The following is an 18,309-nucleotide window of genomic DNA, read 5'->3' as shown; positions in this document are numbered from 1 at the left end:
TAATGTTTATTTATTTTTGAGAGAAAGAGCACAAGCAAAGGAGGGGCAGGGAGAGAAGCAGGCAGACAATCTGAAGTGGGCTCCAGGCTCTGAGTTGTCAGAGCAGAGCCCAATGAGGGCTCTGTGAGATCTCTGTGAGATCATGACCTGAGCTGACTTATGATGCTTAACTGACTGAGCCACCTGGGACCCTGTGGTGGTTTCCTTTTAACATAGTAAAGTGCATGGGGGAGACCATTTTTCCATTACACAGTGGCTCTAAAGCCAGCTTTGACCAAGGCAGAGATGAAGTTAAGATTAGGATTCCAGGTCTTCTACTTTCTAAATCTTTGCTTAATATCTTTCTCCTTAAGGGTCCTAAGCCAACGTTGTCCTTGTGTTGAGGAAGGAGAATGACATAGAAAGAAGGGATTTTCAAAACAGCGCCTTGGGGCAAATTATCCTGGGTGGAAAGAGACCACAGTTGGATCATGTGGGCCTAGGGCTGAAAGAGCTAGATTTTCATGCGACTGCAATATATACCTTGTCTGTTATCTGACAACCTCTTCCAGCTGTCAGGGTGCACAGGGTGGAGAAGAGTTGGAAAGAAGAGAGGTGTAGGAGAAGAGAAGGGAGTGGCCTGACATGTAATATAGGTATTTTAGGGGCCTTTGGGAGATGTCCAGCAGTGATGAAGGGGGGAGGGGTGGATTTCAGGGGGATGACTCGAATTGGTGAGGGGATGGGATTTAAACAGATGAAGATGGAGATGAGAGGCATCAAGTGACAGGCACAGGTTAGTAAAGACAGAATCTGGGACAGTTGTTCCAGTAGGTTGTCTGGACTCCCTGAATGTGGGCAGTGGCTGGAACAAGGAGATGGGGATGTAGTGAGATGTCTTCAATGCCGGCTAAGAGGTTTGTTTCATCTCCCAGAAACTCTTACCATTTTGTGACTGCAGGCAGGTTACTTCTTCTGTCTGGACTTGAGTTTCCTCCTCTGTGGGAGGGGTCAGGCTAGAATTAGGAGGACAAAGGGGTGAGACTTGTTTGATTGAATATAGTTGTTGCCTGGGCTGTCGTTCTTTTTTTTTTTTTTTAATTTTTTTTTTAATGTTTTATTTATTTCTAGGAGAGAGAGAGAGAGAGCGTGAGCAGGGGAGGGTCAGAGAGAGAGGGAGTGACAGACTCTGAAACAGGCTCCAGGCTCTGAGCTGGCAGTCAGCACAGAGCCCGACGCGGGGCTCGAACCCACGAACCCCGAGATCATGACCCAAGCGAAAGTCGAACGCTTAACCGACTAAGCCACCCAGGCGCCCCTCTGGGCTGTCGTTCTAAGAATAGTTCAGAGACCATGTCATGGGCAAAGGAGAAAGAAGGTGGCCTATGGATGCCAACGTTTACTTATCTAAGACTAGATTATTCCTCATGGTCCCTTGTAGCTCTGGCTGGTAACTGTGACTACTTGAGAGCTCACTTTGTGTACCTATAGCTTAACAGTAATTATGAGGAAGAGGATGATGATGTGATGTGATGTGATGAAGAGGAGGAGGAAGATGGTGTTATCTCGGGTACCCCTTGCTGAATGCTTACTGTGTGGAGGAAGCTTGTGAACTTCATCTCATGTTTTCCTTTATAACAAATCTGTAAGGCAAGTGTCCTTTGTACAGATGAAGAAACTGGACCTCTAAAAGATGAGATACTTGTCTACAGTCACCTAGTTATGAGTGTAAAGCTGGAACTCATGCCCAGTCATATCTGACTCCAAGCCTAAATTCCTGTCTACTGTGCTCCTCTGCTTCTTTGGGACCTGGTGATGTCTTTTAAAGACTAAAGTCCCTTCATGATTCCTTCTAGGGACAGGCAGCAACATGTGCTACATGGAGGAGATGAAGAACATCGAACTGGTGGAAGGAGATGAAGGGAAGATGTGCATTAACACCGAGTGGGGAGGGTTTGGAGATAATGGCTGCATAGATGACATCCGGACGCAGTATGACAGGAAGGTGGATGAGGGGTCCTTGAACCCTGGCAAACAGAGGTGAGGAGTGTGGCTGTGTGTATTTATGCATGTTGTGCAGTGTATGACATTGCCAGGTCTGGGGGTGGGGGTACTATGTTCATATCATAGGCACTATAGCTTTGTATTTTTATTACAACTTTCCATCAGAGGTCAGTGAAGTGTCCTATTAGAACAAAAGCAAACTGTAGGACAAGTTTCCAACAAGTAGAAAGAAGGGGTGCCTTTTTCTAATTACTATAAGGTGCCATAAGGTCTAGTGGGGGCTTTGGAAGTGATTCAGAGATGCTCACAAAGTCCATTTGCCGTGGGCCAAGTGTCACAGAGCAGGGAGATCTGACTTCTTAAGCCCTCTCAGGGTGGGCTTCTAGTAAATCCAGTTTAGAAGTCAATATCCTCAGCCTCTCAAGACCTGGCTACCAGGCTGGTGACCACCGTTACAGTCCGGGGGGTGGGACAGCAGGTGATGGATGGGAGTACTGGTTCTCAGTCATGATGTCATGTCCCACCATGGGTCACAATCACTTGTGAGGTATATTCCAGTTACTTGTCATACTAAAAATACTGAAAGCAATGAATGATTCTCTAAGAAAAAATACGGTACATTTTCACTTGTGTTCTCATCGAGCTTCTTGAGTGAGAGAGAAAGCGGTGGGTAGAATAGAGGTAGCATGCTAGGAACTGATAATTAATCCATGACAGCAAGTGTTGGCAAACTTTTTCCCTAAAGGACCAGATTGTAAATGTTTTGCTCTCAGGCCATATGGTGTTTGTCACAATGAAACTCAGTATCTTAATATACACAATAAGATGAAAATATAGATTTATCATGACAATGGTATCCAAGTGGAGAAGTTGAACAGATAGGAAATGTAATGGGATACCTGGGCCACATATGCCTTGGTAACTAGGGAGCTGAGAACACTGTACAGGAAGATGCTTGGGCAAGGCCAAGGCCGGCCCTAATGGTCCTGGTCTTCCTTTGGCGCTAGTTTCTGTAGCTGGGAGGAGGGTGGGTTATGGTCAGCCCAGCTGACCAGGGGTTGCTCCAAAAAGAAGGAATCTTGTCTCTGAATCCCAGGTTGGGGCATTTGAGTATCATGGCTCTTCTGAAGGGACAAGTTCCTTCTGACTTAGTTTTGTGTCTGAATCCCCCGGAGGCTCACATTTTTAGAGTGAGAGTTTAAGGAAGCAACACATTTGGATTTGCCTTGCTGTCACCATTATTTATCTAAGTGTTGGTTCCTTAGACTGACGAGGTCCTGAGCAGTTTAGTGAGTACAAGTCCAGCACGTAAGTCTCAGGCACACTCAGCTTTCCACCTGCCTGCAGGAAGTGGCTGTCTAGCTCCATGTCACTGCTGTTAATACTGTCACAAGTGCCTGTGCAGAGTGCCTGGTCCGTGCCTGTTGGTCACAAAGCCCCTTTTCCTCTTGTTCCTTCCCTCATGGAGCTCACAGCCTGGTAGAAAACAGGGGGAGAGCCAACATTTTTAAAGAACTCCTGGTGTGTGCAGTTTATTATTTCATGGAGCAGAATCTCTAGTGGAACAGATTTCTTCCAATACAAAGCCAAGGGGAAACTAGTAGACCAGGTTTATAATACAAAGCCAAGGGGAATGGGCTTCGGGTCCTGGCAAGGGACTCACTTTTTGCTCAGTGCCTGCTGTGTCCCAGATGCTGGCCTCCCGACACTCTAGTGGGACCAGGGGTTTGCTCCCTGTTTTATAGATGATGGCTTACGGTGCTCGCTCAGGTCATGCGGTTAATATGTGGCAGAGCTGGGAGCTGTCTTCTTCCTGGTTAACACGGCTCCAAAGACTGGCTTTCCCACATCATGCAGACTTCTACATTGCATTTCTCTGCACCTACTACCCACTCCGAAGCACTCCAAACCAGGCAGTTGTTGGATGCCTGTGACATACCTTCCATACCCAGACCCATGGTCCTTTCGTGAACCGCTCACCGGTGCTGACTTTCCTGCCCTTACCGATCTTATCCCTGTTCTCCAAACAGATACGAGAAAATGACCAGCGGGATGTACCTGGGGGAGATTGTGCGGCAGATCCTGATTGACCTCACCAAGCAGGGGCTCCTTTTCCGTGGGCAGATTTCAGAGCGTCTCCGGACCAGGGGCATCTTTGAAACCAAGTTTCTGTCCCAGATTGAAAGGTGATCTGTGACCAGGTTCACCTGCTTGGTGTGAGAGGCACTGATTGGGATGTGCTGGTGTCGTGCTGGGGTCCAGCAGACTTGAGATTTAAAAATAAAAACAGTAAGGGCCTGGCTGAGCAAGGGGTTTCCTCTTAGAGCAGCTCCAGCTGCATCAGGACCACAGCAGACAACTGAAGGGCCAGCTGTGTGCCTGGGCCCTGAGGCTCCTAAACTGTTCGACAGGGCTTAGCTTAGGCTGAAAAATGATCCTCTCTTGTTCCTGAAAAGATGCTGTGTCCATAATATGAAAGAACACTCTTTAAAACAATCACAGTTCATTTGTTTGCATCAATATCCAACCAGGTACAGACAGGTCATTTGGTTGATATACATTTTTAAAAATGTCTTTTAATGTATAAACCTCTCTTGTTTCCCCTTGGAATATATTGGGTGAAGAAACTATTTTTTTATGCTAGAAGTTTCCTGTGTGCTAAATTTTGCTAGTTACAGCAATTAGGGTTTTCCTCTCTTGTATTTCCTGAAATTTCATAGTTAGACCTAGATGCATGTTTAGATTCAGTGTTGAATTTTGGACAAGAATATTTCACAAGTGGCATTGAATTGTCTATCTGTATTTTGTTTACTTTTTTTTAAAGTTTATGTATTTATTTTGAGAGAGAGAGAGAGAGCAGGAACAGGAGAGGAGGGGTAGAGGGAGAGGAAGAGAGAGAGAATCGCAAGCAGGCTCCATGCAGACAGTGCCAAGCCCAGTGCAGGATGTGAGGTCATACATGACCTGAGCCAAAATCAAGAGTCGGATGCTTAACTGACTGAGCCACCTAGGCACCACTATCTATCTTTTATAATACGGAGTCACTGATGCTTATCGCCAAGATCTGTGATTTCACTTGAGATTGTAAAATGATGGTAACTTAATGCTAATACTTCTGCATTTATTAGCTGCAATACTTCTAGAGACTTCCCCATCTTGAGTCTTTGGTGTAATTATTTTAAATGGCTGCATAATGCTACATTATATTGCTATACTATAATTTACTAAACTTTCCCTTTAGTATAACATGTCTAGCTTATAATTTATGGATTTCTGCAATTCTGAGTAACACCATAATTATTCTTTGTGTGTAATCATTTGCATCTCACAAATGATTTCCTTAGGAGTAGAAGCATTTGGTTAACAGAAGCATTGCCCTGTGGACACACTTTTAAAAAAGCAGTTCCGCTTTCCACCACCATCAGTTACGTACAAATGTATCAATTTCACTGCTTCTCCACCCCCCAGCCCCCACCAGCACTGTTCTTATTGGAGGCTTCGTATTTGGAATTTCTGTCAATTTGCACTCATTCATGTAATTTCCCTGGTCCATGGCCAGATGCCAGCAAGCCAAAAATCACTTTGGGACAAACAGAAAACTCTTTAGAAGTGAAAGCAGTGTGCTTAGAGGAATCAGATGGACTGTTGCAGGGTCATTCTTGTCTAAGAAGATAGTGGTGGAAGCAGCAGCAGCAGCAGTAATTTTATGTTTCGGAAGTGTTGATAAGCAGACATCCAGCATCCCTTTTTTGTCTGCTCTTCAACCCATTAGATTCAGAAGTGCAAGTTAACAGTCATCACCGTTGATGACCAGAGGGATCCTCTTTTGCTGTGGGAGAAAATGGTTTCTTCCTCATGTGCAAGAGATAAGCAGATTGCCTATCTTTGCCGTGTGTGTGTGTGTGTGTGTGTGTGTGTGTGTGTGTGTGTGTCCTGAATACAAAGGAAGATATTCTTGGACAGGAGTAAGATAGCAGGACCTATGTGCCTCCAGAAATATTTGCTTCTGCCACATAAAAGGTGTCTGCTTTGGATGCTTTGATTTCCTATTTCTAAGTATTTTATTTATTTTTAAACTTCATGATATATAAAAAAAAAAAATCACATCCAATCTGGTGCCAGCTGGGAATGGTAGGTGCTATGCTGTCTGTGGCCCATTCAAAGCACATTGTCCAATGGGTACAACAGGGATTCTTGGGTTGTGGGGAGTGTCCTAGGCTTATAGTCTCAGAGTCTGAGTTTAAGATTGCCTGTGTTGTGTGACCTGAGGCAGTTGTTTCACCTTTCTGGACAACTCCTTTCCTTATAAAAGGAATACTTTTACTACTTAACCCCAAGGATTGTTCTCAGGGTCAAGTAGGGGAATATAGATGAAAGAAGAAGGTGGGGGGGGGAGGGGCAGCGCCTGAATGGCTCAGTCGGTTAAGCGGTTAAGCGTCCTGACTCTTGGTTTTGGCTGAGGTCATGATCTCACAGCTTCGGGGTTTGAGCCCTGCATCGGGGCTCTGTGCTGACAGTGCAGAGCCTGCTTGGGAATCTCCTGTCTCTCTGCCCCTCCCCTACTTGCACTATTTCTATCTCTCTCAAAATAAATAAACCCAACAAAACAAAACAGAAAGAACAAGGTAAACTGTGAAGGCTAGGATTGTGGAAAGAATTTCAGGGTTTTTTTTTTTTACATACTAAAAAAATAAATAATCCCCTTTTTTTCTTCCTATACACATATTGCTCATTCAAAAGTAAAAGCAAGAAAACAAGAACCAACTGGTAATCCTACCAGCATCTGAATAGATTTCCTTCTGCTTTTTTTTTCTATGCAAGGACTCACATTCATAAGCAAAAACCAAGATCATATGGCACATAGTATTGAATAATCTATTTTTTCACTTAACATGTCATCAGCACTTGCTATAGCATTAAATAGTCTCATGTACACTCATCTTTAAGGTCTAAAGGGTTCTCTGGTCTGGCTGTGCCACATTTACCTGCTGAACCCACCATACAGCCTTCTAGATTCCTTCTTGGTTCTCTCTTCCTAACATTCTCCTTCCTGAGTGTTCCCTGAGACAGTCAAGGATGTAATTTCATATGGTTTAGCTTGGGAGTCAGAGCTCTGTGAGTTCACCATGAGAGAATCAGGGTCTAGACTCCAGGCCAGCCTGTCCCCACGATGGGTGCTTTGCATGTGGTCCCATGTGCAGAATCCTGCTCACAAAGGTGCCAGTAGCGCATTGTATACTAATGTGTTCACTTGCCCACTGAATGTACACAGCCCTGGCTACTACTGAGAACACAGTCTTACCCTCAAACGGCATATAGTCTCCTTGGGAAGAGAAAACAGGAAATCAGAAAAAATTAAATAGAAGGAATGTCAGCCTCTTGTTAAGTAAACCCAGAGCAGCGGGAGACAGCGTGCTCAGTGGGAGAGGTTAGACGTGGTGTGAGAAACTGTGTGCTTGAATCCCTGCTCTCTACTGTCTATGGGCAAGTCCCTGGCACTATGAACCTCAGATTCCTCTTCTGAAAATGCACCCCTGATGTATTGGCTGCTAAATCTAATAATAGCTTCAGTGAGATAATAGATTTGAACATGCCTAACGCAGGAGGTGCTCACACTTTATTTTGTAAAGATGATGGGACTTCCCGGGGGTGGCAGACTTTCTTGAGTCTCAGCTTCTGGGGCATTCTGCTCTAACTTAGCCATTTCTTGGATCATTTTCTCCTCCCTCAGCCCAGGGCATCTAGGGATGGGGGCTGTGAGCCACGTGGAGCAGGTCCCAGGGCCCCCCAAGCAGGTTCTGACATCCCGCTCTGCTTGTCTGCAGCGATCGGCTGGCCCTCCTCCAGGTCCGGAGGATCCTGCAGCAGCTTGGCCTGGACAGCACGTGTGAGGACAGCATCGTGGTGAAGGAGGTGTGCGGGGCTGTGTCCCGGCGGGCAGCCCAGCTCTGTGGCGCTGGCCTGGCAGCCGTCGTGGAGAAGAGGAGGGAAGATCAGGGGCTTGAGTACCTGAAGGTCACCGTGGGTGTGGATGGCACCCTGTACAAGCTGCACCCGCAGTGAGTGCTGCAGAGAGGTGGGGGTGGGAGGGCGCTGAGGCCGAACGTGGACCCCATGGATCTAGCAGACAAAGTGTGAGCCCTCGTGGCCCTGTGTCCTAGTGGTAGGATGGCCCTCACTCTCCTCACTTAACCCCCTGATCCTGTAAAAGGCAGGTAGCAATAATCTCTACCTCCTAGGGCCGCATGAGGATTGAGTGCCTACAGGTACCGGACACAGTGCTCCACAAATACAAGTGATTATTACTAACATACTCTCACCTGACCTCACAGGAAGCTAATGAGAACTGAATATTTTGTACAGTATAGAGCATTTGCCAAGTATGAACTGGTTATAACTTTCTTAGCTCAGAGGCAGTGGACAGAAGGATTAAGAGCCCCATCAGGAAATGTGGGTTTGAATCCAGGCTCTGCCACTTAGAAGCTGGGAGGCCGGGGGTCAGTTTCTTGCCCTCTTTGAGCCTCAGTTCTTAATCTATAAAATGACGACAAAAATCTTACCTCCCTCGTAAGTTGTGAGAATTACATTAAATTTTTAAAAATATTTATTTTTGAGGGAGAGAAAGAGAGAGCACAAGTTGGGGAGGGTCAGAGAGAGAGAGGGAGACACAGACTCCAAAGCAGGCTCCAGGCTCCGAGCTGTTAGCGCAGAGTCCGACTCAGGGCTCGAACCCACATATCGCTTTTCAGCCCTTTGGCTAAGATCACGTGTAGTATCAGGGCTCGAACCCACAAACCACGAGGTCATGATGTGAGCCGAAGTCAGACACTTATTGACTGAGCCACGTAGGTGCCCTAAGGATTAGGTTAAACTATCTGTAGAGTACATGGCACATCACAAAAAGCTATTATTTTTGTTTAATGTTTAACATTTTGTTTTGGTGAGGAGGAAAAGTATTAACAAGCTAAGAAAAGTTTCTGATCATACTTAAATATATACACAAACATACTGTGATTATAATCTTTGATCCTTAGCCCTTCTTATAGTGTTGACAAATTCAAAATAACTGCCTGGTATCTTTTCTTGTTTCCCTCCTTGCCATCATTGATTTTTGATGTGGTTCCTGTGAGCTTCTTCTCCCTTGAACCAAGACTTGACCCAGAGGCAAAATTCACATGATCATTTCAATAGGTGCAGAGAAAGCATTTGATAATATACATACCTTTCACGATAAAAATGCTCAACAAACTGGGGATAAGGGACTCAACCCAATGAAGCATCTGTGAAAAACCCACAACTGACATCATAGTTACTGGTGAAAGGCTGGATGCTTTTCCCTTATAATCAGAAACAAGAGAAGGGTGTCTACACTTGTCACTGCTATTCAACCTTGTCCTGCTCTGGCACTGCCTCCAGGTGGTTGTATGGTTTTTGTCTCTCAGTCCAGACTTGATTCAAGGGAGAGGCTTGTTGGACCAGACCCAAAATATGTGACTTCAAGGGGAAAATCAAGGGCAAGTCTAATCAGGGCAACTAATCAAGAAAAAGGAAATAAAAAGTATCCATATCGGAAATGCAAAAGTGAAACTATCTTTGTAGACAACATGATTTTGTATATAGAAAACGCTTAAGAATCCACAAGAAACTATTGGAACTGTTAAACAACTTCAGTAAGATTTCAAGGATGCAAGATCATTACACAAAAATCAATTGCATTTCTATGCATCAGCAATGGATAATCTGAAAATGAAATTAAGAAAACAATTCCATTTACAGCAGAATCAAAAAGAATAAAATAATTGGCAATACATTTCACAAAGAGAAATACAAGATTTGTACATTGAAAAATAGAAAACATTTTTGAGATAAATTAAAGAAGACCTAAATAGAAAGACATCCCATGTTAATAGACTTAATATTGTTAAGGTAGCAATGCTTCACAAATTGATCTTGAGATTCAATACAATCACAATCAAAATCCCAGGAGACTTCTTTGAAGAAATCATCAAGTTGATCCTAAAACTCATATGGAAATGCAAGGAACTTAGACTAGTTAAAAATAGTCTCAAAAAAGAACAAAGTTGGAGAACTCACAATTCTCTATTTCGAAACTTATATAAAGCTACATATCAAAATGGTGTGGTACTGACATAAGGGTAAACATTTAGATCATTGGAATAGAATTGAGAGTTCAGAAATAAACCCCTACATTTATGGTCAAGGGATTTTAAACAAGATTGTGAAGACCTTTTAATGGGAAAAGAATATTCTTTCCAACAAATGGTGAACTGGATATCCACCTGCAAAAAAATGAGGTTGGATTCCTACCTCATTCCATGTACATAAATTAACTTAAAATGGATTAAAGACCTGAATTTAAGAGCTAAAACTATTAAACTCTTAAAAGAAAACATAGGTATAAATCTTTGGATTTGTTTTTAAATTTTTATTTATTGACCTTGGATTAAGCAATGATTTCTTAAATATGACATCAAAAGCATAAGCAACAAAAGAAAAAACAGATAAATTGGACTTTATCAAAATTAAAAATTTCTGTGCATCAAAGAATACAACAGAGTGAAAAGCTACCTGAAGGATGGTAGAAAATATTAGCAAATTATATATCTGAGGTGGGATTTCTGTCTAGAAAATATAAAGAACACTTACAACTCAACAATTAAAAAGATCTAATCAACAAATGGGCAAAGGACTTCAATAGACATCTCTCCAAAGATCTAAAAATAGGCAAAGCAGCATGTGAAAAGATGCTTTAGATCATTAGTCACTGGAGAAATGCAAACCCAAACCACAAGGTACCATTTTACACTCATTAGGATGGCTAAAATAAAAAAGACTGACCTAACAAGTGTTGATGAGGATGTGGCAAAATTTGAGACCTCCTACATTGCTGGTGGGAAACAATTTGGCAGTTCCTGAAAAAGATAGACATAGAGTTACCATATGACCCAGCATTTCCATTCCTAGGTGTATCCAAGAGAATTAAAGACATGTTCAGACAAAAACTTGTTGATGATGTTCATAGCAGAGCTATTCACGATAACCAATGGAGGAAACAGTCCAAATGTCCATCAATCAATGAATGGAGAAACAAAATGTAGCATATCTATACAATGGGCTAGTGCTCAGAAAATGAAGTGAAGTACTGACACATGCTATAACTTGGGTCAACCTTGAAAAATATCATGTTAACTGAAAGAAGCCAGACACAAAAGGCCACTTACTATATGATTCCATTTTATGAAATGTCCAGAATTGGCAAATCTGTAGAGCTAGAAAGTAGATTAGTAGTTGCAGGGAGTGGTGGTGGGGGGGCACTGGGGGTTGGTGTGAATGGGGAGTGACTATTAATGGGCATGGAGTTTCTCTTTAGGATGATGAAACTGTTCTGGGATTAGATAGTGGCGATGGTTGTACAACTTAGTGAATACACTAAAAACACTGAATTGTATGCTTAAAGAACCTGAAAAGAAAGAAAGAAAGAGAGAGAGAGAGAGAGAGAGAGAGGGAGGAAGGAAGGAAGGAAGGAAGGAAGGGAGGAAGGAAGGAAGGAAGGAAGGAAGGAAGGAAGGAAGGAAGGAAGGAAGGAAGGAAGAAAAGAAAAGAAAAGAAAAGAAAAGAAAAGAAAAGAAAAGAAAAGAAAAGAAAAGAAAAAGAAAGAAAGACAAACTTGATTGACCTATGACTGCTAAGCCATTTCTCCTTTCTTCTGGAAAGTTTGGGGCTAACCACCCTGCTGTGCTTCCAATAAGACTCAAAGTTTCTCCTACCACATAACCAGTAGAGCCCCAGGGAGCATCAGCAGGTGGCCAGAGTCACCCAGCGGCTGTGTGAGGGAGTCGGGTTCAGATCCTGCCCTAGCAGGGTGACCCTCAGATATGCCATCTATACCATTCATGGTAACACAGGACTGCAGGACATGGACCCTCGATGCCCAGGCCTCTGGTAAACATACTTTGACCCCTGTTCTGGTAACTGACTCTCAAGATGTCCCCTCAAATGGATTTAATATATCAAAAGATAGTTGAGAGAGGTCAACTGTGTGCCTCGGGGGAAAATTAATGGAGGGAGGGAAGGATGGTTGGGTGAATGGAAAGCAAATAGGGTCAAATTATAACTTTGCTGTGTCTAGGCAGAGGGTGTACAGGTGTTCAGTGAACTATTCTTTCAGCTTGTCAGTAAGTTTGAAATCTTTCAAAATAAAAATTTGGGGAAACTAAAAAAAAGAAAAGGTAAGACTGAGAACATGATAGGCCTGGTTCAAGTCCTAATATAACTTACTAGGTGTACAAGCTTAGAAACATTTCTTAACTTTTGAGCATCAATTTTTTTTTAATGTAGTGAAGATACTAATAACTGCTTTTAAACTGTTATTACACTTTGACTGTATGTATATTCTGTATGCAAAACACCTAGAATGGCCTCTGGCATTAGTAGTTGCTCAATAAAAGGTAAAATGAAAAGAGCTATTTAGGAAGAGGTGTATGGAGCCATTCTAGAGCCTTAAGAAGCAAGCTGGAAGGAACAAACGTGATTAGAATCATTCACAATTGTATTGATCCCATATGTAAGTGCTGATGACGTTTCTCTCTCTCTTTCGTAGCTTTTCTCGGATATTGCAGGAAACCGTGAAAGAGTTAGCTCCTCGATGCGATGTGACGCTCATGCTGTCAGAAGATGGGAGTGGGAAGGGAGCCGCTCTGATCACCGCTGTGGCCAAGAGGTTACAGCAGGCACAGAAGGAGAAATAGGGACTCTCTTGGGCTTGGGCCAAGGATACTTGGCTTGGATACTGACCAGCCTTTTCTCTGACAGACGAGTCAGTCAGGGACCAACAGGCAGGCTTCTAGCTGTCTTCAGCTTCTGGATGGCTGGGAGAGAACCACGGGTTCTCGGGTACTTTTAGCATTTTGTTACTCGATGTTGTTTTCAAGGGCATTAAATGAAACCCCTCATTGGCACATTTGGGCCAGAGATGGGCCAACTTGTAAAATCAAAGCAATCTGGCCCAATTTAGCAAATTTTTCAGTTGAGGCCAAAGCTGCTAGTTCTCTGTGGCTTTCGGTCCTGTGGCTGTTGGACTTGAACATATACGCAATCTGCCCGTGTGGCCTTGCTGGCTGAGTTCCCCTACTGGGATGCTTCAGCCATTGCTTATAGTAGATTGGGTCCTCCCTTGTGAATGCACATTTGAGAAGGAGAGGGTCTCATGTAATAAACTGGAGATTTAATCTCACTTGTCCTGAACGTGTCATGTTGACTTCAAATGTGAAAAGAGAACAAAGACTTTGGGGTGTTGGCTCCAGAATGAAGAAGCACTGACTACCAGGCAGCCCCGTAGGAATCTTTTCATGCTTTCAGTGAGTAATGTCGGAGCCTATAGGATTTTGCTTCTCAAAATGTGCGTGTGATGGGGAGGGTGCCATTGGGGCACCTGTTTTCATTTTACATGTGGTTTGTGTTGCTGTTGACAGCTGTTTGAAGGACTGCTAGGTGTATGAAATCAAGTAAATGAATAAAAAAATGTTTGACTTCCCAAGAACCTTTACATGATGTATTACTATTTCATTCGGGAGGCTCGCTTGCTGACTTCATGCTCTGCTGGTGGAATAAGGCACACACAGAGTCAGAAGTTGCTGAGAGCATCTCTCTAGCCCAAACTTCTTAGCAACAGGGGGAAATATATGGAATATCTTCTACAATATCTTTAATAAATCATCCAAATCTCATTTGAATGAATACTTCCAGTGACTGGGCATTTATCACATGATCCTAAAGCTCTTGCGTTTGAACAGCTCAAGTTGACTGGAGGGCTTTTGACTTCACTCTGACTTCTACCTGGCTGGAAGCTGCCCCTCCCACATGCCCCACCAGTCTGCATTCTACATTCCAGAACTAAGTGGAGATGGCCTGTCCCTGACCACTGCCCCAGTGGATGTCCTCTCTTTTTTTCTCCCTACCTCTCCCCTCCCTATGAATCTGGGCCACCTGTGACATTCTACCTTGTCACAGAGTTACCTGTGTTTCTCATCAGGCCTAGTAGATTGAAAGCTCTTGGTTAAACACATTTTTGTAGTGTTCCAGCGAAGCCAGGACTATGCTGTTCTTATTAAATGCTTACTGGATGGAGGCATGATTGAGCAGTGAAGTGTTCCAAGAAATGTTCCTTGGAAAAAGTAGAGGCCTTTATCATGGGCTACAGACGGAAAAGAATAATATTCCAGATCATCCAGGCTGGTTTTGATGTATGTACTTAATTCCTAGTGCTAATTATCACCATTGGCTGAAGCAGGATGTTCAGAGAGACAGAATGGAGGAGGCCGAAGGAGGGTAAGAGAGAGGCCAGCTGGAGCCAGGGACAGATGAGGGAGACGAGGTTTCCTAGGAAATATTTTTTCATGCATTCAGTAAACATGGATAGAGATAACTGCTATGGGCGGGTCCTAGATTTACCAAAATGGACTTTTTTTTAATTTATTTTTTTTTTAAGGTTATACTTCTCTGAAGAGATGTATGGATTCATTAAATTTATTTTTTTGTACTTGAGGTTATGCTTCTTTAGGGAAATGTTTCACTTTATCAGAGTTTTGTCTTAATCAACCCCAAACCTTGTCCTTGTTATCTTTTCCCAGTTCTCCTTTTCATTGTTGAGACACACCCAGCCCCCAGTCCCTTTCTCTCCTGGTTATGCTGGGCATCTCCTCCGTTGCCTTCCTGCCTGCGCGGATGATCTGGCCCAGAGATCCAGGCAGCCATTCTCCCACATTCTCCCACACCTGGTCTCTCACCACACGTTTGGCAGGTTCGAGGAGGTCAGCCAGCTCTGGTCTCTTATAAGAAAAAGAAGCCCCAAGGTATCTAGGCAACCTTGCACATTCTGACTAATTGATAACATCATAGAATCTTTGAGCCAGAACAGAACTGCGGAGAAGGCACACAGCCATCTTGCTGTCTTTGGACAGGCTGGCCCCTGAACCACCAGGGGCAATGGAAGACTGGCTTCTCCGCAAAGTTTGCTAGGCAAGACCAGCAGCCATACAACAAGGTAAAGTGTCCTCATGTGGAGCCCACCGACTTTTCCTCTTATGAAGGGCATCTTAGTCTACATTTTCTACCCTGTGGTTAGTTTCTCCCAGTAACCTTTTGGCTAAAAAGAGCTGATAAATACAGATTTAAGAACTAGATTTTCCCCATGACTCTAACTCTCCAGAACATGTGACCTCATTCCTATTTGTCTTCAGAAATCTTGTTTTCATCAGTTAGAATGGGTGCCCTGTGAGAATAAGGACTCGGATCTCATTTATCCTGTTTTCCCCAAAGCCTACCATGGTGGCTGGTGTTAAGTAGCCATTAGATAATCCTCTAACTGGCCGAATGAATGAATGCTCAAACAAGTTTGTGAATGAATTTATTGCTCTCCTTTGAATCTCTCCATTATTTACCTTCCCCCAATGGGACCTTCCCCCTATGCACAGTAGATACTCTATAAATGATTGTTCAGTGAATGCCAAGCCCTATTCTGGGCACTGAACACTCAAAGGAATAGAAGATAGCACTTATTCTTTATTAGAATTCACATGCTAGCAAGGAAGGAAAGACATATAAATATCTACAATGCAAGAGAACACAGTTCCTGACCATTTGCTCATCCCTTAGATCAGGAACTCTCAACCTATGTAGGAGTGTGTATGTGTGTGTGTGTGTGTGTGTGTGTGTGTGTGTGTGTGTGTTTGTGCATGCATGCACATGGGCATGAGTGTACACGTGCACCATAAACCCCTTTGGCAAACGTGGAACCTACAGGTACTTTCTCATAATGATTGATTGATTTATAATGTTTAGTTATTTTTGAGAGAGAGAGCGCCCACAAGCAGGAGAAAGAGAGAGAGGGGAGGGAGAGATGATCTAAAGCAGGCTCCACACTGACAGCGGAGAGCCTGACCTGGGCCTCGAACTCACGGAACCACAAGATCGTGACCTAAGCCACCCAGACTCCCCTCATAATGCTTTTACAAGCAGAAGATACGTAGGAGTAAAAAGGAAGCTAATGGTATTGGAATTATAGTTACTAAAGTGGTGATACATATGTGCTTATTTTTTAACGCACTGTAATGAGATCCAGCAGGAACATAATAATCATAATTATGAAATGCTGATGAGTATAAACATTTTGAGACATTTGCAACAACAGCACAGATATGAAAATGTCCATAGTCTCTCCTGGAAACAAAGTCCAAGGTACCACTTACCACTACTGTGATTTGTTGAGCACATTCAAAATGGAAGGAAATTCTACATTTCAAATTTTTTAATGTTTATCTATTTTTGAGAGAGAGAGAGAGCACGAGCGTGGCAGGGGCAGAGAGAGAGGAAGACACAGAATCCAAGCAGGTTCCAGGCTCCTGGGCTCCAGGCCGTCAGCACAGAGAGCCCGACATGGGGCTTGAACTCAAGAGCCGTGAGATCGTGAACTGAGCCTCAGTCAGATGCTTAACTGACTGAGCCACCCAGGTGCCCCCTAAATTTCAATTAGAGGTGATTGAAAATAAGTCCTAAAGAAGTTCATGGACGCCCCACTTTTGGGGTCTCCCCTTGGGGCCCAGGCTAATAATCCCTGACTGAAATGTCCTGCTAACCTGGCACTTGCTTGGGATGGCATCTTAGATGGCAGAGAGGCAGTGTGGTTTGGACTCAGAAGAGTTGGGTATGCTGTTTAATATTTATAAGCTTCAATTTCCTTATGTAAGAATGGGAGATAGGGGCGCCTGGGTGGCTCAGTCAGTTAAGCTTCTGACCTTGGCTCAAGTCATGATCTCATGGTTCATTGGTGTGGGCCCTGCGTCGGGCTCTGTGCTGACAGCTCAGAGCCTGGAGCCTGCTTCAGATTCTGAGTCTCCCTTTCTCTCCGCCCCTCCCCTGATCATACTCTGTCTCTCTCTCAAAAATAAATAAATATAAAAAAAACAAGAATGGAAGATAATATAACAGCCTAACAAGGTTATGGAAACTGCACAAGCTGAATATGTGGACATGGGGATAAGCTGTGAGCTACTCGTACACGTGTGAGGTACTTGTGTTATGCTTGTTGCTGCTGTTGGGGGCCTGTCTTATCAGTAGGATCAACATGAACATCAGCCTAAAGGTCCTTCCAAACCTACTGCCCAGCCATGCAGATGGGTAATGAATGGCAACGGGGAGAAATGCATTTCTGACAGCCCCTGCCTTTCACCTCCACTGTCTCCATATAGTCCCGCTGTTGCTATTTCACAGTTGAAATTCCTCGTGAACCATATTTTACTGGAGGAAGGATGGGACTTGGCTCAAGTGAGGGATAATACAAGGATCTGGTGGCTCCTATTTGGGGTGAACTAAGAGGGGAAGTTAAAGAAGAGGAGTTGAGTTCCTTTCTGGTCCAGCCGAAGAAAGAATGATGCTAGGGAGAAAACGAAGCTGAAAATCTCCTTTCACCCTCTTAAAAAAATTTTTTTTAAATGTTTCATTTATTTCTGAGAGAGAGAGAGAGAGAGAGACAGCGTGAGCACAGGAGGGTCAGAGAGAGAGCGAGACACAGACTCTGAAGCAGGCTCCAGGCTCTGAGCTGGCAGTCAGCACAGAGCCCGACGCGGGGCTCGAACCCACGAACCGTGAGATCATGACCCGAGCCAAAGTCAGATGCTTAACCGACTGAGCCACCCAGGCGCCCCCCTCCACCCTTTTTTTTATGTACATATATAAGAAAGAAAGAGAGATAGGGGCTGAAGTAAGTTGTTGATAATTTAAGGACTCGGAATGGTTTGAGAGATAGACCTAAAGAGCAGGGATGCACTAACAGCACAAGGCACAATCCCAGGGGGTGCCATTCACATCATTGTCTGCCTGTGACCCCGTTCCTATTGAGTCACCTCTGTGACAGCTAGCATGGTCTGGAGTGACTTTCACAAAGTCCTTCTTTCCTTTAAATACTCAAAGAACATGGTTCATTTCTCCCATCCCACATACTGCAGAAAGGCCCGTCTCCCGCCCTAATATTTCAACATTCCCGAACGGAATGCTTTGCTCTTCCACTTGGTCCTCCTATTCCTGCCTGCAGCGTGCTTCCGCTCCTCTCAGCTGACGTCACAGTTCCTGCAGATGCTGCCTCTCTCTCTCTGTTTTGCCTGATGTACGGAACTGTCCCTTCCTCTTGGATTCCCCCGAACACCATGAACTCAAGGCCAGTGTCTGGAACAGACTGAGCTAAACGTTTGGGGATTGTGAAGGGGAACTACTTCACAGAATAGGAAACCACTTAAATGTGAATGTTAGGTA

The 18,309-nt window shown here is 43.9% G+C and overlaps 2 protein-coding genes across 3 annotated transcripts in view; both read left to right on the top strand.

Annotated features, from left to right (window-relative positions):
* Positions 1-13,660, top strand: part of HKDC1 (hexokinase domain containing 1) — a 47,487-nt gene extending 33,827 nt beyond the window's left edge. For both annotated transcript variants that reach the window (XM_039233272.1, XM_039233271.1), the window contains 4 exons: positions 1,836-2,019; positions 4,014-4,169; positions 7,809-8,042; positions 12,605-13,660. In XM_039233272.1, the coding sequence (XP_039089203.1) occupies positions 1,836-2,019; positions 4,014-4,169; positions 7,809-8,042; positions 12,605-12,752 (722 nt within the window). In that variant the 3' untranslated portion in view covers positions 12,753-13,660. The remainder of the gene's footprint in view (positions 1-1,835; positions 2,020-4,013; positions 4,170-7,808; positions 8,043-12,604) is intronic.
* Positions 13,661-14,926: 1,266 nt separating this feature from the next.
* HK1 (hexokinase 1) overlaps positions 14,927-18,309 on the top strand; it is a 114,827-nt gene continuing 111,444 nt past the window's right edge. Inside the window, exon 1 of the mRNA XM_039233252.1 lies at positions 14,927-15,046. The gene's annotated coding sequence lies outside the window, so the exon portion shown is untranslated. The remainder of the gene's footprint in view (positions 15,047-18,309) is intronic.

Source organism: Hyaena hyaena, unplaced genomic scaffold (genome assembly GCF_003009895.1).
Source record: "Hyaena hyaena isolate Hyena2069 unplaced genomic scaffold, ASM300989v1 scaffold_73, whole genome shotgun sequence".
Taxonomy (NCBI): Eukaryota; Metazoa; Chordata; class Mammalia; order Carnivora; family Hyaenidae; genus Hyaena; species Hyaena hyaena.
This window is presented reverse-complemented; position numbering and strand designations above follow the sequence as displayed.